This window comes from Pinus tabuliformis, chromosome 4_1 (assembly GCF_031772625.1).
Source record: "Pinus tabuliformis cultivar Carrire ecotype Pingquan chromosome 4_1, CPIR1, whole genome shotgun sequence".
NCBI lineage: Eukaryota > Viridiplantae > Streptophyta > Pinopsida > Pinales > Pinaceae > Pinus > Pinus tabuliformis.
In genome coordinates, this window is record NC_142303.1 from 241,061,200 (window position 1) to 241,077,758 (window position 16,559).

Sequence of the window (16,559 nt, forward strand, 5' to 3'; positions counted from 1 at the left end):
GGACCATAAGTCTTGATAAATTAGGAATGCATGATGACTTAAGGACTAAGTGCATCTCAATCATCCAAAACAAGGAACTATGCACGATTTCAAGCTGTTTGAAGTTTGGAGTCACAAACAATGATGCTGAAAAACTCATGCTGAACACATGAAAGACCAACTCTATGAACAAACAAAGCAACTTGGGGATCCACCATGATCCGAAGATGGCTAATCTCGGTACAAGTTACACATTGCAGCGGTGACTAATCATTGACCGCTTGATCGAACAGTACCAGGATGGGCTTGCACGAGTAGACGATGACTTGAGTACCCACTACATGCTAACAATCCAACATGAGATTCCAGGTAAAGGAGAAGACAAGCCACTACAACAAAGAACAGGTAACACATACATGTTGTTTGTACTCCTTTCACCGAATAGATTGATTAACATTTTCAGTGTTTGGATTACTTGCAAAATTCATCATCACACTCGGTTTTTTTATTTAAATCCTCCACATAAGAAATCTAGGAAGATATTCTTACACATTGACTTCAAAAACTTGAACCCTTCGCAGAGTAAAAACAGTTACCTCGTACTATCATCCGAGCCCATGCTGCACACAATACCTGAGACAGTAGTGTGGTGTTCACTTGAAGGTTTTCTGGAATGCCACCAAGTTCCGGTAGCGGAGCCCATTGGACCGTCACTGGTCCACAAGAAACTTGGATCACACACCTATCATTTTCAATCTCGATGGGAGGATTGATGATCATCCTGTCAAATGGCCAAGTCCTCAAACATTAGTTCAGTAGGTCGGGCCACGCCCGTCCCTTGTACATAGTTTGCTTGTTGCTGGTTGTTTCATCTGGTTTGTTTTGCTTGTTTTATTCTGATTACTATTTTTGTTCACGTACATTTTGTTTGTTTGATATACTACTATTTTTGTTTCTGGAAATAAGTGCTGCCAACTACTATTTTTTGGCTTTTGAATAGAGTATGTGGCTAAAATATGAAGAGACTTGTGACACTGCAGCATTTGGCTAGTCTTGTGTCCATTTTCTCTGTGCTTGGTTATAACCTTCGGTGGATGAAGTCCTGACAGAAAATACGAACCATCTGTAAGGGAAGCTTTGGTCCAACCATGAACCTATGTCCACACTGGGAAGCCCCACGCCTGTACTCAGCCTTCTGCTCTGTGTGTTGAAGCTAATCCAATTAGTAGAAATGGAGAAGAGGAAAAAATCTAAACGAGCAAACCTATGTCAGAGGTCTTACATGCTTCTCTGAAGGAAAAACCTCTTCTGCTCTAAATAAGTTGGGATCCTTCCTCCGCCCCAAAAATAAAAAAGTTCCTATGCACAGTTCTCTTAAAAAGATACAAAGGCGAAAGAAGAGAAAGGCTTCCTGCACAGATAGGTGAAGCATGCAATTCCACCGGGGTACTGACCAGGCTCGCTGATAGTGGAGCAATGTATGTGCTCTCGCGTGACTCTGTTGGGGTATTGTCTAGGCCTACTAGCAGAGCAACACCAGAGGTGAAAACTTATACTCTAAAAATCTTCAACTCGTGAATTAAAATACCCTCCCCGAATTTCAAACACTAAGATCTAAGTTTAACTTTTGATTGTGTTTGACTAAGTCGACAAAGGGTGAACCATGTATGTCTATGGGGTAAATGGGGAAACTGAAGTAACCTGCACAATGATTCAATACTTCCCAAAAGACCAAGGCCTTAGGCTAGCAACGAACCAAAATAGAGAAGTTGAAGTCTTACCAATGTGTCGCCAAGTGTTGTAGCGACTACAACCACCCTCCAAAATTTTGGCCTGCATTAATTTCGGAGCCTCCATTGAAGAGTTTCACTTGATGACTACACACACCCGGGTTCACTCCGTGAGCCCGTGTGAGTCTTTACATTCGCCATGCTTTCTTATTGCACTCAAGTCTCTGCATGTTGTTGTTTAAGTCATGCTTGTGACCATGTTCTAGTTATGCTCAAAGTCTTTGCCTCATATGTGTTTGATTTGTTTGCCATGAAAGCATCTGCCGCACTCACACATGGAGTCACATTCACTATTGCGCAAGCATTGTCTCGATCATGAACAATCAATCACTAGTGTCGTGCTTGTCGCTTTTACCCTCAGTTAGTCATGTTGAACATGTGTATCCAGATGGTTTGGTCGTTTCGTCGTCAAGTCATGCGAGTGTGTCTCTGTATGATCACCTATGCATCTTTCGACTATTCACACACTTAGTCATTTTTGCTAAAGTTCTGACGACTAGACTCCTCGCTGATAGTTGGACCATCACCCTAATTCTGACTCGATCGATTGTCAACCAGAACAACACAGAAACACCAAGCTAGTTCTTTAAAGCTATGTTGCCCACAAGCAATTCAATCGGCACTCATGTTGGCCACCCAGACAGTCGACCGACTGTTCATCTCAGAAATTGCGCAATGCTCATGAGCAGGCCTCCCACTACCCATCAGTCAGCTCAGCTCAAAAATTACGCAGAAATTATGAGCAGGCTCACCTCCCGGCCTTAATGCAATTTTTCCATTCAGCAGCTCCTAGCAGCAGATTACCTATTCCCTCCAGGAATTGCACAGTTTCTACTGCCAGTGACTAAGTATCAAAATGGCAGTTCCCTCTATGAATTACGTAATTCTGGCTGCCCATGACCCTAGCAGCCAACTATCAGTTCCCTCTAGGAGTTGTGCAGATCTGGCAGCCAGTGACCCCAACAACTGACTGGTAGTTCCCTATGGGAATTGTGCAAATCTGGCTGCCAGTGACCCCAGCAGCCAAATGGTAGTTCCCTATGGGAATTGCGCAGATCTGGCTGCCAGTGACCCAAGCAGACAACTGGTAGTTCCCTCTGGGAATTGCGCAAATTTGGCTACTAGTGACCCCAGCAGTCAACTAGTAGTTCGCTTTGGGAATTGCGTAGATCTGGCTGCTAATCTCCCAGGTAGTTCCCTAGAAAAATTGTGCAATCCTTGCCTGTTGACACCTCATGCAACCTGACCCATTCCTTTGGAAAATTGTGCAAATTTAGCTGTCCAATCCCTACTGACTGCTCGATCCAGAAAATGCACAGAGCATGCCTGCCTTGCCGTCATTTAGCCCGGATTGTCCCTCCTAAATTTGCGCAATTTTGCCTCCCAGCCGAGCCAGAACTTTTAGACAGTCACTGTCAACTCAAGTCGTCTGTCTCCATCCCTTAGTGACTCTTGCACAGTTTTCACCACCAGTTGCTCGGAGCCATCATCCTGCATCACAACCCTGTTGCCTCTCCTGGTCACCTGCATCTGAATGATCATGTATCATGGTAGACCAGGAGGTTTTGGATTTGATGTCATCTCGTGATGAGTGACTGCAGGTATAGGTACACCCACAAACATGTCAAGACGATGAATGAGATGAACGAAGGTAACACATGCAGATGGACAGGTTCACCAACGGACAAATGAATGAAGCATGCGAAGTAGACAAACGAGCGAAGCGTGTGAAGTGGATGAACACGACGAACATGCACCTTTGCAAACAAGTGAGCCTGTCAAGCCTTCTAACATGAAAGCAAGGAACACCATGCTAGAGATTCATTAAGCGAAAGAAGTACTATCGAAGATTCCGTGCACTTCGCCATGTGGAGATGAAGCTATGATACACCATGAAGACATCCATCACTTAGCAGTATTATAGCTCGACCGGCATTGTCTTGTGAAGTCATGTTGAGTCAAGTCATGAGTCATGTTGCCTACATCTCCACTATGGGCTTGTTGTCAATCAATGTGATGTAACGTGGAAGTCCAAGAGACCCACTTGTTAAACATAGAGTCATGTAAGTCGGAAAGCCATGGAAGTTGAATAGTCATGAGGGTACTTGACCAGCCACAAGGGTCAGTTTCACCCTTGGCTATAAGTACCCCCCTCATTGTACATGAAAGGAATTTTCACCTCATCTCCTCCAACATAGCCAAGAGAGTCTGTAATATTTTCTTTAAGGAGTAAGTAGTGGCTCCAACGCCCTGTTGACGGGGTTAGTGATGTATGGTGTAACGATGTGTCTTGGAACTTTCGCTTAATTCAGAACCCTGTCAACATGCCAACACATTTTCACACATGTATTGTATTTGTTGTAACACTGATCTTGAACACTTGTAATGCATGTTGCTTTAACCATGTGTTCTACATTTGAACTGATTCATTTGTTGTAATGCATAATCTATTAATGTAAATGTGTTGTATATGCTGTTAACGTTGTCCCGTTCGTGTCGACTGCTCTGCTGGACTTCACACAAACCTTTCACATGAACCTTGCTATAACAACTATTGCACTTGTCTCAGAATGATCCGTGAGTGTTGTACGTGTTACCTTACCTTCTATGTCGTGACTACCACATCCAAGTGGACTTATCCACCAGAAGCTATGTATGTCCTTTGTGTTGTGTGTTTGTAGCCGAGTTGGGACTAATCCCCTTCAACCTGGAACCCACCTTCACCTTTTCCCCCTCACAGTGAAAGAACCATTGACACAAGTACACTTACACTCACCAGGCACGCGAACCTCACTTCTCGAAGATAAAGTGAACCACTCCCCTGTGCTGACAAGCAAGGTTTGAGGCAAATCCTTAAGACAATGGCAACTGTGCCATCATACCGGATGGGACTCCGACACCAAACGGTGTGAGGTCTAGTTGGGACTTCATACCGAGGTAATCCCCTGAATGTTGGTGGGTCCAACACCATCAACAGGAACCAAAAGCCTCCCAAAATCGGGAGGTTTGATTCAGGTTGGATCGTTATATTTTTCTCCATGCATTTTGATTCTTTTATAGTGGAAAAAGTGGAGGAATCAGGTCACAAGTTCATTTTTATCAATGGTCCTAGTTTGGAAAATTTTAACTCTAAAACTTCAAGAGTTATTCATATTCCTTCAATGATTTTTTTGGTGTTCTCATCCTTACTATGAACTCATATTCCATAATCTATGCATCACTACCTTTCTAACGATGCAAAAATCACCTTCGTTAGAGATTATATGAGAAAGTTATGCCTCCTGAAAGTTGACCTATCGAAATTGGACACCATAATTCTATAGGATTCCACATCAACCCCAATTACTCATGGAAAATGGGCTAGTCACATGATCATGATGAAGAATATTCTAGAAGAGTCCATATTGCAACTCCAGTTAAGAATTGAAGGAGTCAAACCTAACCACTAGTAGGTAGTTGAGTTTTGTTATAACCAAAACACTAGGAGGAAAAAGGGTTCCATTCCTTTCAAGTGCATTTGTTCCATAGATGAGAAACATAGCCAAGAGGGATAGGGATAGAGCACACAGAGTGGATTTATGCACTATAGTAGCCCATAGACCACAAGTGTTCTTTGTACTCGCAACAATTTTGTATTTAGAGAAAGAGAGCAGAGCAACCTTCTCTTCCAACTCGGTTTTCTCGTAAAAGGGTTTCTTGGGTATATCTTGTGTTAATCATGGTCTGTGAGCTTTTATTTCATTTTTCCATATTTACTGCATAATTATTATTAGCAAGCATACACAATAAACAATAATTCTAAATCTAGAAATCTAAAGAGAAATAAACCCTCACAATGTATATTTTAGACATCTATGTATAATTTTATCATATGTTGCTACAAACTATCTAGTGGAATATCCACAACAATTTACAAATCAATTATAGACTCTTTGAGGTGAACTTTTATATTTAGGGGGAGTTCACCAAGAAGTTGGATGGATCATCTACATGAGGGATTTCCTATTATAACAACTGTTGCAGTGGTTAGGTGCCCATGAATTCTGATGGATGGATTTTGTTGAACAAGATGATCTTCAGTGGAGTGTGTGCTACAGAGAAGATATAGATGATACCTTAGCAAATTAAGATTGAAAACAACTAATAGTTGGTGGGGGGGGGGGGGGGGGGGGGGGTGTTGGGTGGGGGGGGTGTTAGAATATATAACCACTACTTGTATGTGTGATCATTAGTGGTACAATTCTAGGCTCTATAAGGAGTCTACTCCTATTGTTTAGGAGTTTGTTGAACCTAATTTATTAAGAAATTCTCTCCAACTAGTTAACCTCTTAGTTTGGAGAGTGATAATTAACCTCTTAATTTGGAGTGTGATTGAGACATTTTCTCAATAAAATAATTGGGTCCAAAATAATTCTCCTTATCTTAATACTAAATTTCTTGTATCAATATTTATAACGTTATTTAATTAAATCAACATACAGTGAATATGAAACATTATTTAATTAAATCAACATACAGTGAATATGAAACATTCTTCAAAATTTTAACCCTATAAATTTTATTTTAAGAAACCTTCTTCAAAATTTTAACCCTATAAATTTTATTTTAAGATGCATAATATCTTCTCCTAATTTATTAATCCCTTTTCACATATATAGACAAACATGGACAAGATGGTAAACATAAACAAAATGCTAGATGTACTATCAAACATTAAACCAAAATTGGGCCATTATGTATTGGTACCATTTTAACATATTGGTACCATTTTAACATGAAGATGGACACATATTTAACTATATGCATAATATTTGGGTATCACATATGTTAACAACATCACTACAAGTGTTTGTATGAGCCATAGGTTTTAGTTTTGTTCCGTGAATGTAATTCACAATTAAGGTAAAAAGAGCTTTGTAAGTTTATAAATTTTTTGATAAATTATGTATAACTTTTTGAAACATGTATCACTATGCATTAAATGAATTTGAAATAATTTCAATCGAGTGTTTATTTTAAATATTGAATTACAAAAATTATATAGTTTATTTGAACACAAACTATATAAAATCACCATAAGTGGTTGCGAAAAGCTAAGTGTTGAGAGGCACAAAAGTAATAATAAAAGCTTAAAATAATATAAAATTCGAAAAAAGATTCGTATGTGTAATTTTTTTTTTTTAATATATTAATAGTTGATATAAATTTATGTAAGTTATATATATACATATATATAAATATAATTTTGTTTATCTAAGAAAAAATGAAAATAATGTTTGGTTGAAAGTTTTTATTTTTAGGAATTGAGAAAATAGATTTATTGTTTTATAGTCAGATGTATTGTGTAGGAGTTAAAATTTGTTTTTAAAAATTATTAGTAAATAAGTAGTGTGTTTTTTTTAAATAATAGTGATAATTTAATTTGTAGATAACAATTTATAATAGTCAATAAAACAATTGAGTTAAAATAAATTTTCGATTATTTAAAAAAAAAATGAAACAATTGTTGAATTGAGGCTTCTGTGATCCATAACAATTATTAAGAAGATTTTCGGCGTAAATCACATGTAGAAAACATTTGTCGAGGCGTTTTGAACCAGCTAGTGTGGTTCATCACATGTAGAAAACATCTGTCGAGGCGTTTTGAACCAGCTAGTGTGGTTCATCGTCAGGACAAGTTGAGGAGTCAGAACATGGCTGCCAATTATATAGGGAGCACAGATCTTTTCATGGCTGCCAATTATATAGGGAGAACAGATCTCCTCAACTTGTCGTGACGATGAACCACACTAATTAGTTCAAAACGCGTTGACAAAAATTTTCTACATGTAATTTACGCTGAAAATCTTCTTAATAAATGAAACAACATTATAATAAATTTCCCATTATTTTAAAAAAATTATTTTGAGAGAAAGAAACAACATTATAATAAATTTCCCACCGCTTAAAAATAATTATTTAGCTTAAAGATTTATTTTGAGTGGAGGAAACAGGGAGAAAAACAATCTTTTGAGTGGAGGAAAAAGGGAGGAAAACATGGCGTTCTGACATGAAAGATGATTGAAACACGCGAGGTCAAACACGTTGATATGCGGATAAGAATTTGGATCCAAAATCAAACCAAGTGCACGCCGCACCCACCATTTGCGACAACGAAATGATCACCATGTGCGGATTCACTGTTTGCGCAGTTTTTTAGTCCTCATAAATGCGTAATGAATGCGAGCACTTATTTCTGTTGGTTTCACTGCAGGTATTTGTTTCAGGCGTGCATTATCCATATCGTTGATTCCCTCGTTGTCATTTCGGGTTTCACACCAAATCGTTGCTTTCTCGATCGCGTGGGGACAGAGTGGAAAACTTGCCCTCAACTGGCACGGTAAGCCATTTCCAGGAGGACAATGGCCGCCCTTGGAATTTTAAGGGTATATACTGAAAATCAAATATCGACACACGGGAGACTAAATGTGAATCCGATTCAGAAAATAATAGGGTAAAAATAATCCCTATAAAAAAGGCGAACACATCGACCGGCAATGATCCCCAATCTCTGCGTCTGAATGCCGTTCATAGCAATGGAAGGAGAAAGAAGAAGAAGAAATAAAGTCACTGCAATGGCTTCCCTGGTGCTTGTGGCGACCATTATTTGTGCCGCTGTGTTGATCCTCCCTTTCAAGAATCAAGCTGAAGGTGTAGCAGCTGTAGAGCTGCAGAACCCAATCGATACGATCGCATACGTTTGTAACAGCACTCTCTATCCAGACCTCTGTTATTCGAGTCTCTCGCCTCATCTAGGATCGTCCCCTGCACAACCCATGAAGCTCGTTCACGTTGCTCTAACAGTGGCCATGGAGGAAGCGAACAAGGCTTTCGCCCTTGTTTCTAGATTCGTCAAGCAAAGCATGGCTCTTCAAGACTGCGTGCACCTCATGGATATTACGAGGGACCAACTTGACAGCTCTATCTCTCTTTTAAATCGCCGCGATCTAAAAGCATTCACTCGTGAACAGTCCGACGATTTACAGACATGGCTCAGCGCCTCTGTCACCAACCAGGACACCTGCTTAGACGGAATTTCAGATTACCCAAAAAGCGTGGCCAGAGTTCTTGTGGAGAGCAGCGTGCAAAACTTGAGGAAGCACGTCAGTAATTCTCTGGCAATAGCAAAGGCGGCGCAGGAGTCAAGAAGGCCCGATCCATCCCCCGAGCTACGCCTCCCGTCCGATTCCATCACGGATGATTTTCCTTCATGGCTATCTGCAGGAGATCGGAGGCTCCTACGTTCCTTTCCAAACGACGTCGTTGCTGACGTGATCGTGGCTCAGGATGGCTCTGGAAAATTCAAAACGATTACAGAAGCCATAGCTGCGGCCCCGGAGAAAAGCTCTAAGAGATACGTAATCAAGGTGAAGAAGGGGACGTACAAGGAGAACGTGGAAGTGGGCAAAAATAAGACGAATATCATGCTGATCGGAGAAGGCATGGAAGCCACGATCGTTACAGGGAGCAGAAATGTTGTAGACGGTTCCACCACTTTCAATTCCTCTACATTAGGTAAATGGCTCCACCACTTTTAATTTCTTTTTGCTGACCGTAACCATTCTTAGGGAAGTGATTTTCAGAAAGAGGTCTCTGACTGCACTGTATTAGAGCGAATAGATTTTAGAATATTCTAGAAATATTATGATTAACTGACATGAGCAAAATCAAAGATTTTGAAATGTTTTCTGCAATATTGTACACCATACTATCAACCGAATGAAATGACTCAAATCTGCAAGTTGAAATAAGGATAGCCTCAAATCTACACTAGCTATGTTTACATTAAGTAAATGGCTAGCCAACTTTTAATTCTTTAGTAAATCCATTTTTACGGATCTTAACCAGTAAGGAAGTGATTTTCAGAAAGAAGTCTGTGACTGCACTGTACTAGATTGTGATTTTCAGGCCGAAGTCTGAGGCGCACTGCACTAGATTAGATTTATTCACACTACTAGATTTAAATTTGAATATGAATTTTTAGAATATTTTGGAAATATAATGGATATGTCCAAAAATCAATGGACATGACAGATTTTGGAATATTGTAGAATCTATTATCATCTTAAAAATGAAATGACTTGTGCATCATATTTTCAAAATATTTAGGAATCTGTTATCTGACAATGACCTCAAATCTGTGCTGGGAATGTCACTGCACAAGTCACTAAAAACTTTGAAATGACTTGTTCATGAATATTTAGGAATCTGCAATCTGGAATAGTGTAAAGGGTCACAACTTTTGCCGGAGAACTATAAAAATTTTGGTAGGCATTTGAAAAAAGTTGGTAGAAATTTTTGGAAATGTTGGTAAAAATTGTTAAATTTTTAAATTTTGGATGTCTGGAATTCTTAATGGAACTGAATTCATTTCTATCATAAAAATAATTAAAATAGTCAGAGAATTAGATTTCCCGAAAAAAATGGTAGGAATTTGAAAAAATTTGGTAGAAACATTTGGAAATGTGGGTAAAAATTGTCAAATTTCTATATTTTGGATGCTTGGAATTCTTAATGGAACTGAATTCATTTCTATCATAAAAAATGATAAAAACACTCAAAGAATTAGATTTCCTCGAAAAAATAGATTTCCTAGAAAAAAATTTACCCAAAAATTTAACAGTTTAGACGAAATTGTGGTTTCCATAGACAACGCCTCAGGACAGCCTCAAATCTTTGCTGGGAATGTCCCTGCACAAGTCAGTAAAACCCTTACATCGGGATAAGCTGTTTCTAGCAGAAACCCGTTGTGAAACAGAAAACTCGACTTTGGCTTCTGTTTCTGTTTTAGGAAGGTGAACTTATTCTTGAAGGCCTATGTTTTTTATTGCAGGACGGGGTTTTTATTTTTCAAAATTATCAGCCTGGCTATTTCTGGCCACCAAGAAAAGAATCCAAACAAAAATGCAAATTTAAGCTTACTTTCCTGGATTTTAAATCTTTTCTATTTATCTCTACTCAAAATTGGTTCATAAACATGCCATCAAAATTGGGGTGATTATTCCTTTGACCTTTGCAGACGTCAGTCGTACGTTCTGCCAGATGCCTTAACACCTTGCCTGAATGCTTTGTATAATAGTGTACGATGACCACAATGATGATGTTGGCCTGTAAACTCTGCAACCACATGCATGGACCAAATCCTAAGACGCACTAGATTGTAATATAGTGTTCATATTCTTTTTATATTAGGTTTTGCAATTTAGTTGTTTTCTAATGTTGATTATCTCACATTTCTTATATTAATCAACATTTCTTATATTATTGGATCTCTGTAATGTTGTTATGTTATTGAAAATTTGACCTTGGTCGAAACTTTGAAATGGAAACCCTTTTTTTCGGGTGGGAAAGAGTGTCCATTTTAAATATTTGATTTCGGAATTCGTTTCTCAGACACGGAAATGAATAGGAAAGGGTTATTAGTTGCTGGTAAATGCTAAGATTGTTTTTATAAAGTTATTATTACTCATCTATAAACTTCGAAATATCCAAGAATGATATCCATCCCAAACCTAATAAATTTCATTTCATATCTGTTCAAGGGTACAGCTTTTGAGGTTACAATAACATGGCTCTGCTGTATATAATATTAAATACTTGACATGCTTGCAATCATCATGGAGAAGAAGTGTAATGTATTATTAAAAATATAATGTAATATTTGATAGAGTAAATATTTTTTTTGTTAGGTAATGTTAGTCCTGAGATGATTGGCAGGTTTAATCTGTGATTTGGCAGGCTTAATCTGTGATTTGTAGCTATGAATCAGGGGCATCTAAGTCTTCAAAATTTCTCAAGGATAACATCTTGCTTGAGCCACACTATCCTTTAGCATAAGTGGATTCTTACCCACAAAGCTTAATCTGTGATTTGTAGCTATGAATCAGGGGCATCTAAGTCCTCAAAATCTCTCAGGGATAACATCCTGCCTGAGCCACACTATCCCTTAGCGTGACTGGATTTTTACCCACAGAGTTTCAGACCCTGTAGCTATGAACTAAGGGCATCTAAATCCTCAAAATCTCTTAGGGATAACATCCTTCCTAGGCCACACAATCCCTTAATATAACTAAATTTTTACCCACAAAGTTTCACACAACCCTATCAACTGAAAATAGAGTAAACATTAACTAAATTAATCTTCTACATAAAATTCAAGTTCAAGTTCAAGTTCAGATGACCCAAATGATAAATTGGTTTAAATTTCTGCGGGGACTATGAATAGTACCTATTGGTTTTTGGAATTCAAAAACTGCATAGAATATTTGTTAACCTATTCTAAAGTGTCAGATAGAAAAGCACAACAATCATACTTGTAGCTGAATGTGACCTTTTTCTGTAACTGAAACAATTAAACTGAACATAAATTAGTGATACACATACTAACAGTTTCTTCTGGAAGACCAGCGTTCAAGGGTTTGCAATCAGGGATAGGGTCGAAATACCAGTGTTGAGGGGTTTGTTGTCAGGGGTGGTGTTGTTTGAGATTTCATTGGTTTGAGAACTTTATAGATGGGAGGCGGTGATGTTAGTGACCAATATTCTGGTAGAGAACATCTTTCATTGGGTTACTGAGGCATTTTGCTTATCGATTCAGTTATGGTTTGGTAGTACTTCAGTGGGGGATTAAACCCCAGTGGCGTATGTTTAAATCTCAGAAAATCCCCAAGGCCTCATATTGCAGAGAATGCACACATCCTGACAAAAGTAAAACGGGGATTTTTTCTTATAAGAAAAAATGGAACTATGCTTATGTTATGCTCTTGCGGCTTTAAGTACTAATCTCCTTAAAATGTTTGAACGCAGCTGCTGTGGGGAAGGGGTTTATGGCACAAGACATGGCGTTCGTCAACACCGCAGGTCCAGATAAGCATCAAGCGGTGGCTCTTCGTGTGGGATCAGACCAATCAGTCTTATATCGCTGCAAGATTGCAGCGTACCAAGACACATTGTACGCGCATTCTCTTCGCCAATTCTACAGGGAGTGTAACATTTTGGGTACTGTAGACTTCATATTTGGGAATGCCGCAGTAGTGTTTCAAAGCTGCACTATGATTCCCAGGAAACCCGGTGCAAATCAGAAAAATGCAATCACCGCACAGGGCAGAACTGATCCGAACCAGAACACAGGAACTTCCATTCACAACTGCAAGATCACCCCCGATGCCGACCTTGTTCCGGTGAAAAGCTCATTCCCAACATATCTGGGGAGGCCGTGGAAGGAGTATTCCCGAACGGTTTACATGCAGTCCTATCTAGACGATGTTATTCAGCCTGCGGGCTGGCTGGAATGGAATGGAAGTTTTGCATTGCAAACTTTGTATTATGGAGAATACATGAATACAGGCCCAGGAGCAGCAACTGCTAACCGCGTGAAATGGGCCGGGTATCAGGTAATCACAAGTTCTCAAGAGGCGAGCAAGTTTACTGTTGGAGAATTCATACAAGGAGATTCATGGCTGCAGTCCACCGGTGTCGATTATGTCGACGGATTAACAGACTAGTGAAGTCGCTTCACTAATGTTTTGACGATGTTTCGTTTTGCTGTCGAGTGTCTTTAAAGAAAATCACATGGAACTTAGTTACACTCGTTGATTTAGTTGAAATATTTTTATGGTATGTGATGTTAAAGAGGAGATAAAAAATAATTGAAAATCATGAGACATGGCTTACCATGCTCAGTGCTAAGTTCAGATATTTTTTTGGACATTTCCAGGACTAATTTTTTTAAAGAAATATTTAGGGTTAATAGTTTTTTAAAGAAATATCTAGAATTAATAAGTGGTTTAAAATATTTAACAATTAATTGTTAGAATGACTTGTTCAACTTGGGAAATTATATTTTAAGGTTTTCTTTTTAATTTCAGTGGTTACACTAAACAATGTTTCTCAATGATTTAGGGAATATATATGTTAGTTGAGCAAAATATGACATTATAGTGATAGTCAGTGTTAATGTGTTTATTTTTCTTTGAAACACATGTTTTTTTGGATAATGTGATTGCTAAATTATTATAAAAAAATAGAAGCTGGCACATTTTCTAATTGTGTAAGATTTTTCAAGTCTTCTTAGCCATACTGCATGGCATGATGATATAGTTGTTAGTATTCTATTTCTTAGAAGATATTGAAACAATGGGTTGATTCATAGATGCCCATTACATCAATTTTGTGTCAAAATGAAAAACATATCAAGAGGTGTTTTTCTTATCATCAATAGTACCAACAAGTCAATATTTGTGTATCGTTAATGTGTGTTGTCTTTAGAGCTTGTGTACCAGTGTCCATAATCAACATACCTATAATAAACCTCAAAATTCTTTTTCCAACTTTCCAATGAGAATCCATGGGAGATTCCATAAATCTAAAAATGTAACTAATTGCATACATAACATAAGGTCTAGTTGTAGTATGATATATGAGATTGGCTACAATCCTCTTAAAAAATGTTGAATCAACTACGAGTCTATCATCTCGCTTGCTCAAATTTGTTCCTATTGCAATAGGTGTCTTTATTGGTTTGCATTTATCCTTTATGCACCTCTTTAAGATATCTATAGCATACTTTTGTTGACATATGAAAATCCCTTGAGCATATGGATTCACTTTAATTTCCAAAAAATGCTTTATGAGACCAAGATTTTTCATACCAATTATCTTTTCATAGCAGCTTTGAAATCATCTAACATCAAGTTCCTTGAATATATCATGTCAGCAACATAAATACAAACTATAATGATTTTACCTTAATTTAATTTGGAACAAAGAGTAGGTTCATTACTTCTCTTGATAAGCTCATTGTTGAGTAAATAAGAGTCACTCTCACTGTAGTAGGCCCTTGGAGCTTGCTTCAAGCCATACATTATTTCTTCAACTAATATATTTTGTACTCTTGGTATTTTAGTTCAAATCTTGGTGCCTGATCTACATACATGAGTCTTCTAGTTTGTCATTCAAGAAGGGTGACTACACATCCATATGGTAAATTGACCATTTATTATGGGCCGCAATGGCAAACACAACACTAATAGTATCCAGAATTGCTACTGGAGCAAAGATTTCACCATATACAATAGAAGGTTGTTGAACAAATTCTTAGCCAACCAACATTGCCTTATATTTCTATATCTCACCTTTCTCATCTAATTTTAACTTGGACACCCATGTAACACCAATATTTAGTTCTACTAGCTAGGACTTATACAAGATGCCATGTTTGATTCCTTTCAATAGCTTGATCTCTTCATTCATGGAATGCACTCAATGCTCTTCCTTCACTACCTTTTCAAAATAAGTAGGTTGATAGGTTAATAAGAAAAATGGGCTTCCTTATCCATGTCATTGCACTACTCATATATTTCACACAACCTCCTTGTTTTTCTATTTCTTACTGAAGTTACTAACTCACTACTAAAAGAAGGATTATTTCTTAATTTCTCACTAAATTTGTTGACTCTCTATTGGAAGAACTATTTTCTTGTCTTTGCACCTATAACCTTAGCAATCTTGGTGGAGGGACTTTCCATCTTAAATTATCCACCTACTCATCTATTGGGAGAGATGGATTTCTGCCATCCATTGCCTCATTCTCTTGATCATGCCAATATTTTTCCTCTAAGAATTTTACATTTTCTCACCATAAATTTGTTAGTGACTAGGTTATATAGTTTGTAGGCTTTGGGATGTTCATCACACCAAATGCAAATGCGTATTTCACTTTTGTTGTCAAGTTTCCTCAGCTTTTTTCGGACATGCGCATATGAAATACAACAAAAAACTTTGAAACGAGAAACAAATGACTTTGTGCCACTCCATTCTTTTTGAGGTACTTTACCTTTTACACTATTTGTTGGAAATTTGTCCAATTTGTAGGTTGAACAAGAAATATCCTCAACCCAAAATTCCTTGGGAAAATTTATAGATTTTAGCATACTCCTTGCCATGTTCATGATGGTCTAATTCTTTTGTTTGGCCACTCCATTTTGTTGTAGAGTGTGTTTGGAGGTGAATTTCCTTCTAATTCCCTATTGTATACAAAACATTTTGAACTCCTTCGTGTCATACACTCCTCCATATGATATGAGCAATCTAACATATTTTCCACTTCATTTTTTTGTTATATCCTCAAATTATTTGAACTTTGTGAGTTTATTTGATATGTTCTTAAGGCAATACACCCAAACTTTCCAATTAAACGAATGAATAAATTTTAGAAAATAAAGACTATCACCATTTGAATGATCTTGAGTTTACATAGATTTGTTTGGACAAGTTCCAGATGCTCCTTGGATCTACAAGAGGCTTTTGGAAAAATCTCTTTGATGCTTTGCAAGAATTAAAATTTCACATGTGCTAGTTTTCTCATTCAATATGGGTCGTCCCTTAAGAATTAATTGTTTCTATAAAAAAACTAATACTTCTAAAAGGTCCATATCCAAGTCTTATCTATGGTTGAGACATTTTATGCATATGATGGTGACAAATTTACACTTGTAAGATTCAATGGAAATATTCTATTCTTGGTCATTTGGACTTTATCAACAAGTCTTCTACTAGGTCAATTTTCTCAGATTGTGTAGGTGGATTCCTTCAATATAACATCATAACCATGTTGACTCAATTGTCTAATACTTAGCATATTATGTCTAAGATTTTGTGCATAAAAGAAATGAAGAAAATATTTTTCTTCATTTTTCTTAGTCGGGACAAATACAATACTTTCACCTATGTCCTTGACTTGATAATTATCTC

General features: G+C 37.6%; 1 protein-coding gene across 1 annotated transcript; it reads left to right on the forward strand.

The window, feature by feature from the left end:
- The first annotated feature begins 8,175 nt into the window (after positions 1 to 8,175).
- Positions 8,176 to 13,517, forward strand: LOC149175154 (pectinesterase-like). Its single transcript, XM_089419535.1, has 2 exons — positions 8,176 to 9,323; positions 12,615 to 13,517. The coding sequence occupies exons 1-2, from the start codon at positions 8,330 to 8,332 to the stop codon at positions 13,310 to 13,312; spliced, it is 1,692 nt and encodes a 563-aa protein (XP_089275661.1). The 5' UTR covers positions 8,176 to 8,329; the 3' UTR covers positions 13,313 to 13,517.
- The last annotated feature ends 3,042 nt before the right edge of the window (positions 13,518 to 16,559 follow it).